Here is a 12,521-nt window from a genome sequence, read left to right on the forward strand (position 1 = left end):
TGTAGCTCTAGCTGAAGGCTACCAGAAACAGCAATAGAAATCTACTTATAGCTCTTTTGTTTCTATGCAAAACAAAATTTATATTCAAAGGCACGATAATATTCATCTCTTCTCATTTCGAATTTTCTTCTCTTTCACTAAATTCTATTCTCTTCGTAACAGCGGTCTCCAGGTCACGGATATACAAGAGAAAAGGTGTAGAGTTTTTCTCGAAGTAATTTCTTCAACAGACTAAAGTAACGTCTGTGTTTCGTATGAAAAGAAATATAGAATATTCATCGTATATTATTACACGCGTATGTGCCAAACGTTTTCTTTTTGTTTGTCTTCGAATCTGTCTTCCCAATCTTTCTTTAGCGATAAATTACAATTCTTCTTCAAATCAGTATTTCTGCAATTGTTTTTTGTGTTTCGTGCAATTTATCGGTTGTTTCACTTTTATTTATCGTTTGTTACGTTCTTTTACCTTGTTAACGGAATATCGTTACTAATCTTCAGAAAGAGACAGCTCTCTTCAATCTCTTAAACGAGGTAGCCCCTTTAGATCTCATTTATCCGAGAATTCGTTTCTCCGATTAAAGAAACATGACCGAAAATTATTAAAAAAATTCCTGTGAACAATGGAATGGTTACGCGTATTTATATTTACAAAGAAATGAAAAACACACGATGGATAAAAACGTGGTCAAGTGGAAGTACTTTCCGTCTGACGCGGTTCGATTTATGGCTGGCGCTGTACACGAGACGTAGCGGACATGCTACCTGAATATTTGGCATAGAGAATCGAAGAGCACAGAGATATGGAAACGAAGAGCGGAAGAAAATGGCTGATAACATGCCAAAGAAACGACGATTTACATTCCGATTATTAGATTGGCTCTCGGTCTGTGTGATGTTCAATTTTATTCAACCGCGATGCAGCGAATACCATCGAGTTATCGAGGGTCAAGAAGTCAATCTCCGCGTGGATCGTGCGACCTTAAAAAAGAAACGAACGTCCACGAACCCGAGATAACCGTTAGGTCGACAAAAATATTGACCTCCCGTTCAAACCTTCGTTTGACAGTGGTGTTAGACTATACTTTATAAGCGTTTTCTATTTGCCGTGATAATGGCAGAGGAAAAGTTACTGTAAATATAGGTCGCCAGAGTGTTTGACTTTTCAACTGGCTACGCTTTCGCTGCTTCGGGATATATCCATGCTGGTAAGGAAGTCGTCTAACAGCCTGTCGCCGTTTTATTTGTACGTTCGCGTGTGATATTTTCGATCGAGCGAAAGAGCTATCCAATCGAGACTGGGTTTCGTTAATAAACAACGAATAAAAAGAAATCGTGAGCTGATTTGTAAGTGATCGATCGATGTATATTCTCGCCGATCTACAGATTCTATTTTGGATACGTATTTTTCTTTATACGGAGGCGCATTGGAATTGTTTGATATTTTCAGGTATACGAGATAGGAACACGTATGATGTGTACAAAAATAGCGTACAAAGTTTGAAACAACGGGAATGAAACGTAGAAGTTGATGAAAAGACGCGTTCGTGGAAAATAAGGATACCTGCGAATATATTGTATGTATATGCGAGCCGTTTAATGCAAAAGTGGTGTAAGTCAATTTTTTGCCTATTTGCTGGCGCGACCTTCATTCTGTTTTGCGCAGAAGTCGCGGAAATATATCTTCGTTAGTTTCTCAGGGGATAGCAGAATAAGCGAGGATCGCCAACTCGAAGCTTCACAAAATTTTTACTTTGCCCCTTCATTATCCGGTAATCAACTTTCTTCACTTACATCACTTTCGCATTAAACGGGTCGTATGAAAGTACGTATTGTCAAACGACGCGAAATTAAATACACTTACAATTACAACTAATTAATTAATCCTAAGACGTTTAAGGTTTTCGGAAGTTCATTAACGTTTCGAATTCTGTGGACAGTTTTTCACCTTCCCTTAACTTTTCTAGGATTAATATGCGAATACTGTGATCAATGTTCTATCGCATGCGAATACTATTCGTAGCCACTGTGCTTTACTTTGCTTTACGAATTTTCTCCATTGAAACATCCCGCCGTGTTAATTCAAATAGACATATCCGTTCGAACGATGGTTTTGAAAAAAATCAGTATTTTACTATTCAACAACCAGGCATCGATTTCACGTAAGCTCGAAATACAAACCGCTATATTTTCACTTTCAACGCACATACGGCTTTGTTATTTAATACACATACGTGTAAACCAACTTTACGCTATCTGGTAGCATTGGTTTGCTTCGAGCGAACGTTGCAGATACGTGCTTTTAACTCAACACGACAGCACATAATTGCAGCCAGCATATAATTAATAATTTACTGTAATTCCTGTAAACAGATTTTCCAAACTTATACTACTGTATTATCTGCTTTTGATTTGATTCATAATTTTACACGAAAATAACCTCTTCCATTTCTCCGAAAATCCAGGTTAATTATCACGTTCTGCACGAGAACCGTAGATATCCTAATGCTTATGAATGGGCGTGTAAAATTATCCTCTATTCACAGACAGACTTCGTAAGTATCCGTATCGTCATACCGTTGCAATTGAAAAATCATATCACGTACAGAACCGCTCATCGCGCTCGTAAAATCCACCAAGCCAGCGATATTTGTAACGAAGATCGCGACACGCGACGAAGAGAAAGCATCCTAAGTTCTTAGAAATCGACCATGTTCCTCGCAGTTATCGCTGTTAGGAGCGGTAGAGCTTCGATTACGTTCATCACCTACCTCCGGCTATAATAATCCAGCGAGAGTCGCGCAACTCGCGGCGACCAAGCTTCGTTTTAAAGGCTGTCCTTAAGGAGAATACTATTTTCTGTCGTAGATGGTGACGACGCAACCAGATTCCGGAACAACCGGATCGGTTACGCCGGATGAAGGCGGCACTACCTTCAGCAAATGGAGGCAGCTGGGAAGCGGCGTGATACGAGACGGTAAGTTTCATGCTGCTATTCTTAACCAGACGACTAATTTCGTGTCTTTGTGAAGAAAACGCGACACTTTCCTTTCTTATTTTTCCTCCCCCAAGAACATGATAATATTACGTTGGTGCGTACGAAACGCTGTTTTCTCGAATAAAATCTTCATCCCACGCAAATGCAGATTATACGTTATTACGCGTTAATGTAGAAAATTCCGACTGAATGACACGTACGGCGAATACTTGAGAGGAGTGGTAGGAAATAGTCCATTGTATAAAAATTGTACTGTCTGTTGCACGAAGATAATAAATATTTATACAGAGTTGGCCTTACGCGAGAGTAAATGATATTGATAAGCTGTCAGAAGTGGACGACGAAGAATCATTACGAGGGTAACATGTAATAGGTGCAGGGAGATATTACGAGGGTAACGTTATATTAGGTGCAACGGTGGACCTCGAGGCCGCACATTTCCTAGCGGCAAGATTTCCGGTCTTACGGAAAATAATGGCGAATTTTCCGGCCTTATGGTCGTTGCGTGTTTCGAACGTAACAACGATATTACCGTCTTTCAATGGTTCATTTGAAAGGCCAGCTCTTCTAATCCAATTATCCGACGCGAAATTTGTAAATTATTTTCCAATCTGTTCAACGCACGAATACCTTTTTCCTCGTGTAACCGTGTACTATCGAAAAAAATCGGTTACTCTTCGTTAATGTAACGCGCAGCGTACCGAGCACCATGTATCGAAATATCGATTAGAACTTTCATTTGAAAAAGTCTCACCTCACGGTAAACCCTCGAGATACGTTCAATTACGAGTGATTTCAACGTAGTTGGAAACTAGGCGAAGAGAATTCTACAAAAAATTACAAAAGTTTAATATGGAAAATAGATTTTAGATGATCAAAGTTTTATAGCGCGCATTGCGCGAATTATTCGCGTACAATCGGCAATCAAGTTCCAGTTTTCCCCCATGAGCGGAACACAGTTAAGCAAAGATCAACGAATAAATTAAAAATTCTCCTAAGACAATACGCGTAAAACAGGTTGGTTTTACGAGCTCGAGGCTGCAACTATCGCCATTAACCCTGTAACGCCTTCTCCTCGCTGGTTCGTTATCTCCGTTGTAATAGCTGTATTTCGACGAGTCTCGTTGAAACGAAAGCAACGAGGAGCGAGACGCTGCGACGCGTCGCGCGGCCACCGCGCGCAAACGAAACAAATCCGCGTAAATAGCGTGCTCGTTTTTTACTTAATTACTGTCGGGTCGCATTTAAACGAGTGGAAAAAAGAGAGAAACGTGGCGTCGAGCGGGAAAGTGAGAGCCTGGGGACAATCGCGAAACGACGGATTTCCTCTCCCCCTTGCGAGTTTCTTCTCCCTTCTCCCTCCTTTCCTTTTTGCTTTTCTCCTCTCTTTTCTCTCCTTTCTTTTCGCTTTCGTTCAAAGCCAGAGTAATTTGCTCGAAATTACACGACCGACAAGTACAATTCATTCAGCGTTGGCCGACGTGCGAGATGCATTTGTAATTCGAATGTGCATAGTTTCTGTCGCGAATGCACCGCCTGCACATGGCCGTTGTTCCCGTTTTCCGCGGTCGCAGGCTCCGCGTTCTTTCTTTTGTTCCAACGTGCGATGAGAGTTTCGGAATTTGTGCTCTCTAGAACGGAGGAAACGCTGATACGTGCCTCCGCGCGATGAACGCGATGTGTCGACAACGCTTTGTAACAGTCAGTTTGCACGGTTGGCTACTGTAACCGCTAGTTGCAGCCGCTTTCAAGATGGAATAAACCCAGTACTTTTTTCATAGACTGATTTTCAAAGCTAAAAAGAGAGAGAGATGATCGTTACGTATGAAAGAAATGTTCTAGTCGCTTTCATTCTACGCAATCTATTCTATTTAGTGTTTTTTTTTTTTAGAGAGATTCCCTCGTTTAAGATTATTAAAACTCGTCGACAGGTATTTTTTATATTCGAAAATGTACAATGGTAGTAAGAAGATGTGGTCTGCATATTGTTTTAGTAGGAATACATCGTACGTTTTGGAATATTGTGGAACGTTTAAAAATATTTGTACCCTTGAGAGAGGCTTGTGATGTTAATTTTGCTTTATCACACGATGGATATATCTATTGATAGATGCTATCGATTGTTATTATAGCTGTGTCAATCCTTCATGCTACGATATCGTGTTAAATAGTTGCAAGTGTTTTTGATGATAAAACAGATTACAAATTCTGGTTGAAACTTTATTCGACGAAGACGAACAACTAAATGAGTTAAAGGTCAATCTTGCCGAAACTCTGTCAATAGTTTCAGAGACACGTTTACTACATTTTGAAACTCCTAACGATGGTAATTTGTATAATCCTACTGAAATTAATTAGAAATTCAATATTAATAGCGTAACTATCGATCGAAATCTTTTATCTCGTCGTCAACAAATTATTCACGATGATTCGACTGGAAAGAAAACGCAGCTACATCAGCCGAACAGCTCTCCGTTCGTTTTCGAAAACCAGAAAAATATAAAGTGGCTCTCGATATCTTCTTCGTTCGAAGGTTATTTTACCTTCGAGGAAATTACTTCTCAGACTTTTTACTTATCTCCAACAAATGGTAGAACGTCTCGCGATATCTCCAACGACCGTATTGCACGAAAAGATGATAACAAGGAACAAGTTGCCGAGGGCGTTGCAATAATGTTAATTCAACGAGAAATTATCGAGGAAAGGCCGATATCGGATCCCGCGAGATACCCGACTCAATTTGTATAGGGGAAGAAAGGAATCCCATTGAAAAATTTGCTCCCGAAGCCCGACAGATATTTGCAATTTCGTACAGGTTCCTCGTCTCCTTCGACGCAACTAGCTAACCTACTTTTCGGCGATGCTCGCTCTCTTCGTTACAGTCTTTCTCATCGAATTTACCAAATGAAATAAAGTCCAACCCCATTGTCGAGGACAGTTTTCTTTTGCCACACAACGTATTCTTCTTCGCTCAGTCCCCGTGGCCTCCCGCCATTTCGTTATTTTCACCTTTACGACGCGGGTTCGTTGGAAAACTCGTCGATTAAACGGCAAGGTTTCTCTTCTTCCAGTGTAGGTCGCTCTCGCGAGATTCTCCTTTTGTTTCTCACGATGCCATCGTATACGATCGGTCGTTGAATTACAAGTTTTAATGCAACTTATAACGTTATTTCGGATTTTACGATGGAGCAAAGTCGGACAAAAATGAGAAACATAGGAGAAGAGAAGAGAGAGGAGCGACGAATGATCTTATGTCGGATTCTCTTTACGTAGAACGATGTTTCCTTTTATTTTTTGATAGCAGCGCTTCTTCGTTTTATGATAAATATGCGGTCGTTTTGTAACTTGCGAACGGAAGGTATAAATTAATTGTATTTATCAATTATCGTCAATTATTCGGGTAAATGCCGTGATAAAAATATCGATATTTCTAATTTTTTGCTTCATTTACTTTGTCCTCGATAGGCGAACTCTTTTCACGTAACGCGTTCATCTCCTTTCACGTTTAATAAATTAAATAGGAAATAAATGGTACGGCAATTTTAAATAATTTTAGTCGTCCGATTGACTGATCGATTATGTTTGATCAGAAAAATAATACGTTGAGAATATTTCTATATTTAATTCTCGATTACGGTGCGTTCTATAATATCGATAAATAAATTTAATCGGAAGCTCAATTTCAGATTTTATTCGCATAGTCGCACGAAGTCAGGCTTGAAAATACGCACATTTTTTAATATAAAATGAAGAATGCTATTTATTATGGCATTTATATACACTAATTAATTAACTGCAGGCATATTGAGTTTCATATCGTTTCGTAGCCCTGATTCATATGATTACAGAAATTTGATATATGATGGAAACGCTTCATTGAAAAATGAGGATGCCGATATGTTTTGCAGGCGTTGGCATTAAAAACGTAATATCATGAGAATGAAATGTGCAATTTGATGAAAAAAAAAAAAACAGTTCGTTGAAGAATGAGAATATGTACGAATATTTTTTGCAGCGTTTGCGCGTCTATGATTACAATCACTACGTCTTCTTTAAACAATTCACGGTGGCTGAAAAATTTGATTTGAAAATACATACTACGTTGCACCTTATCGATGCGTGTCGACTGATTGCTGTATCGCTGGTGTGAACGTGAATCTACAAATTGCGAAATAAAATCCCGCCCACGTCACAGACGTTGATGACGCGTTTCCAGGGGCTGATAGATACTCGATCGTCACGTGGAAAATGTAAATTTTCGTAACATTCTATCCGGCGAATTTCATACCAAGCGTCAGCCTTTCGACGGCTGCCACGTGAAAGGCTAACGTTTGCAATTTGTATTCATTATATACGCGTTATTACTTTTCCATCGTTCAATAAATGAAAACAAAGAGTACGCCATAAATGTACGATACACTCGCAGTCGATAACCAGAGATATTCGTTTTGAAGCAGATAATTGAAGCAGACAATTGATAAACCGGTCAATCAAACTACATGCGAAGCTATTTCACCAACGAATTTAATAGTATTTCCTATTATTTTCATTTCGTTGTTACTTCTAAAACCAGTTTCCACAAGTTTTATTTCATAGGGAAAATCTCTGTCGAAGCGATACGTACAATGATTAAGTACCCTGAATTTAAAACGTTTATAAATTTAAGGAAAACGTTAAATATACGAGACACAAAAGGCGTAATGTCATACGGTTCAATTTAGCACGGTGAATGTTTCACTTTTTCGTAGAAAAATTGCAAATCAAGCACGAATAATTAGTTCGAATTTTTCTGGCTCTCTTCCTCCCCTTTCCTTTCTTCTACGCGCACCATGTTCAACATGTGTGCAGAGATCTCGCTCACATTCAAACCGTGCTATTTAGTTGTAATCTGCCACGATTGCATTCAATCTGCTTACCGGCCGTTTGATATCGAGGAGGTCGTTGCTGTAATTGATCTCGAAACGCAATCGCATTGTTAATTATCGAGATAATTAATGGAACACAGTCGCGAGCGAGTCGGAGATCGGATAAACTGAGAATATCTTGGTACACGCAGCAAAACACGGAGATTATTCGTCCAGTTTATTATTATTCATCTGTACCGGGTCCTTTTTGCGTCTTCTCTTCACGATCCAATACAGGATACATTAGGACGTTTGAACATCGTCGTTCCAGAGCGACAGTAACACAACTGGGAAAAGGTGATTTTCTAGGAGACGTAGGAAACGAACTTCATCTAACAAAACTCGTAATTAAATGACGAAAGAAACGTTTCATAATATTAGGATAAACGACATTGATTGCGCTTTTAAGTTACTTTAAAGTGTATCTAAATTGCTAGGAAGTGCAATAGCCAAAAACGAATATTAGCCACAATGGCTAGGAACGTTCGGAAAATTATGAAACTTCTATAGTGGAAAGATTGATATGTCTGAGACCAGTGAACACATTTATCTAAAAATTTGCGAATTTCCAGTTATAATGGTTATATCTGTATAGTTATTATTGCGATAGGTGTTGCGATACATCGTTTCCATCTTATCAATCAAAGTGGACCGTGTCACTTAGGAGAAGTAATATGCCAGTCTTTTTTTTTTATTTTTTACAATTTTCTTTTTCTTTTATTCAGCAAAACAAAATGATCGGGCTAAAAGGGCCAATAAATAGCTTTCAAGTGTAATCCTTTAATTAATATCGATCGATTTCCACAGGGAAGTATGTTTTTAATTGTAGCAATTTTTATTCTTTTATGAGATACATAAATATTTATTTCTTTTATTTACGTACAGTTTTATGTAGGTTTCCAAAAGCTTTTCGTCGAGAAACTCTTATCGATGGAACGAGTTGTACGTAGTAATTAGTTTTAACAAGTCGTTCCGCCTTTTAATCCAAATACGAAATTTTATTTCTACAGCGCTTTTCAGTCATTTTCCCTCCATTCAGGCTTTAAATTGATTAAATTTATGAACTACCGTTTGTTATTTATTTATAAGATTCTAGGATTCTAGGAAAACAAAGAAGATAATAAGTGTAATAATAACGTTACGTGTAGAGATATCGTTAAACAAACTGCTTCCAATCGTAAGACGAAGTTATTTTGTATAATCATTCTTCTAGAAAGATAATAAATATATCTAGGTCAAGATTGCTGGTTCCAGTACGAGCAATGAATTATTTATAACGTTTTGTCCACCACTATCTTCCATGTAAAATCTTTCTGCTCTCTTCCAATTCATTTTTCTGGTAACAAAAGTTGTTTCGTGATTGCCTGAGCGTGCAATTTTGTTCCACCATTGTTTCATCGGATTTTTTATAATTCGAATTTTTTGTTCACTTTTAGTGAACACGTGCACTGGACTTTCCATTGTAGCTGTTGAACAGACATGTTACATTATTTTACACGTTGTATATGTTATTTAAAAATTGTTAAAATGTAGATATTTTCGATGAAATTCCTTCAACGGCGTATGCATCAGGAAACCTGAGATCAGCGTGTAATTATAAACTCATTATCTTTTCCGCAATGCCTGCAAACATTCTTTATAACTTTTTGCTGTCTCATTTGGCTCATTATCCTAAAGGTATATCGGTGAAATTTTGACGAAATTTTTTAACTGTTTCTCCGGTAATTTCGGTCAATTATCAACCTCTGTACGAAAGCAGTGTTTTAATAATCAAACGCGTACTTCTTCCAGTGAATTTTCCATCCACCTATAGTACTAACGTAATTATTTAATCAAAACTTTCTATAATTTGCCCAAACATCGTTCTAAACGTGTTCCCGTCTACTAAACGGTAAAAGCTACGAATACTTTTTAATAATTCTAAGATAACGAAATTACTGTTCGAATAGTCCAGTAAATTCCTCTAGTCGATACGTAAAAATTTCTCCTTATCGAATCGAAAGTATTTGATTACTCCGGCTACGTTCTATCCTTGCAGATTTCATATTATTTTAGGCTTGCAAGTAATTATAGGGATGGATCTCAGGGAATGAAACGAAATATGATCCGCGGCATTATTAAAAGCTGAGGTTACCAGCAGATGGAATATGGAAATATCCTGGAATACGAAATATAAGGGAAATAATGCGGTTTTACGATATTCGAATAATCAGGCTCTTAAGCGACTTTCGCGTTAATTAAAGCGAACGAAATTTCGTTTGTAGCTCGATAAATTTTCGAGAATTCCTCGGATCGACGATGCTAATTGGTTTGTAACTTGCAAACAGACGAAATATTGACTAGCTTGACGAGGAAAGATGAAATATTGAAGGCGCGGTCCTATTTTATCCCTCGCGTATGCATGCATAATGCTGTTTAAAGGAATCTATGTATAGAACGTTCGTACTACTTTGCAAGACAAAACGTAATTATGAGATGAATGTTGAGTAAAATGGTATTTAAATATGGAGAGAGAGAGATAAAGAGGGAGAGAAAAGTAGAATTATTCACTTGTTACATGTAGGATTATTTTCTGTTTTAGTAAATAATTTAATGAAGACATCGTTCAACAAAATTAGTGGAAATTATTGAATTAATGAAATACAACACTCGAGCAGTCAACTTATTTATGTACCTTCAATATTTATATAATGTAAAACATATTTCATACGATAAATAATGATGCATAGTTATTTGTGTATATCGGTATACATTGATGTACATTAATATAACAAACGATATTGGAAACACTGTGGTATAGGTACAGCCCACGTGTTAAAACGCAAACGAAATCCTATTAAACGTGTACTTATGTAAACATAGATTGTACTAGGCTTTAAACGCCGTTACAATAAATACTACACTTGTATAAATACATATATACACATACAATGATATCTAATAATACAGTAAATGAAATTTTGTATTATATTCATTTGACGAATAACAATAACGTTTTATGATAGATTACCAGATAGAATATTCTGGGAAATAATAGAGAATAATTTTGTTACAACCTTCCAGGCTCTATAATTATCATATTGACTTCATTAAAATATAGCAAACCGAGAAAAAATATCGAAATATTAATTATTATTGATTACATCGCATGGTTCGTCATTACGAAACATTTAAATACCATAAGCTTCATTCAGACGTAATTTTCCTTATTTAATTGCTTACATGGAACGTGTAGAAACACTCACGTCTAATTAAAATTATTTAATTATTATCCCGAAGAATTATACCTTTTTTCGTATTGTCCAAATTAATATAAATGCAATTAATCGGGTTATAATTAATTTAATAGGTAAATATCTACAATTATATTCAAAGATAAATAAATCTCTAGTAAATTCATATAAAGTTAATGCTAGTACTTCTCTAAGGAGGAATATCGGTAGTATAGTTTAAAGGAAATAAAGAAAGTTTTGGAGCAATTTGAAAATTAACTTTTCTTCTTATTTCATTAATTTCTTTCTACGTTTAAATAATATTTGCCTTTTAACATTGAGATTTTGAAATTAGTTAAAAATTAACGTCTCTGCAGTTTATCAATTTCATTAATTTTCGTCTCAATAAGTTTTTATGTTTAATTAATATTTCTCTTTCGAGAAATTCTGTTTCTCGTGGGATAGTCTCGTTTGAAGAACGCTTCGTTGAATGGAGGGTCATTGAGATAACCAAAATAGGCGAGAACTATTAAAAGCCACCCTCGAAACGCTAGAATACTCGAGGATTATACAACCCTAAAGTGGTCCGGCAAAAGTCGCCTCTTTAGCATTTACATTATCCCTCTTTTTCTTTATTTTTTTCGTCTGGCACAATTGAATGGGCACAAGGGAATCGTTCCTTTCATTCGTCCCTTGCCAGAGCGATGGCGTTTTTTTTATTGTCGTTTTTAGCGAACCTTTCGTCTCGTTCAAAGAGTTCTAATTAAAAATTGTGTATCGGATAGAACACAGAAGATGTAAATTGCAATCACGAAACGTGGGTTGATTATTTATTTTCAAAGAGTGATCAGCAAAAAATATCGTAAATGTAAAATGAGATTCGTATCGGTTTATAAATATCGTTCTGCGAAATAAAATTCTTATCAAACGTAGAGAGGATGTCATTCAGAGATACATCATACGCCAGTAACACAAGCATCTAAGTACTTTTTTCACATTTCTACGTACAATATTTTTCTCCATAGTAATTGAAATTTTTCAATTTTTATCTCCATCATCAAACACGATCGATTTTGATCTTCTTACAAGAAAATTGATAATCCCATTGTGTAATAAATATCTCAATGACAACTTTAGCAGTTTTCGAACAGACAGCTTGACATTTTTGTTTTTCTATAAATCAGTCGCCCGTAATCCCGATCAATGATACAAATCGAAACTGCTGTCGTAATATTTCAATGTCGCAATTACACGAAGGAGAGGCTCGCGCAAAAGTGGAGCATTCCAAATGATGGGACGACGTTGCGCATAAAAGTAAGGGAGTCGATGGAACGTGAAATGGAGTTGAGACAGTTAAGCCTGCCGATAAATTTTGCATCGCGTAAAAAGGAGGCAAGGGAGAGCGAGCGG

At 36.9% G+C, this 12,521-nt stretch overlaps 1 protein-coding gene across 9 annotated transcripts in view; it reads left to right on the top strand.

Moving 5' to 3' along the window:
* LOC100650471 (regulating synaptic membrane exocytosis protein 1) overlaps positions 1–12,521 on the top strand; it is a 151,178-nt gene that overhangs the window by 59,250 nt on the left and 79,407 nt on the right. For all 9 annotated transcript variants that reach the window (XR_007224167.1, XR_002307756.2, XM_012310919.3 and 6 more), the window contains one exon: positions 2,866–2,974. Coding sequence is in view for 7 of the 9 variants with exons in the window: in XM_012310919.3 (XP_012166309.1) it covers positions 2,866–2,974 (109 nt within the window). In the remaining 2 variants the exon portion in view is untranslated. The remainder of the gene's footprint in view (positions 1–2,865; positions 2,975–12,521) is intronic.

This window comes from Bombus terrestris, chromosome 1, assembly GCF_910591885.1.
Source record: "Bombus terrestris chromosome 1, iyBomTerr1.2, whole genome shotgun sequence".
NCBI lineage: Eukaryota > Metazoa > Arthropoda > Insecta > Hymenoptera > Apidae > Bombus > Bombus terrestris.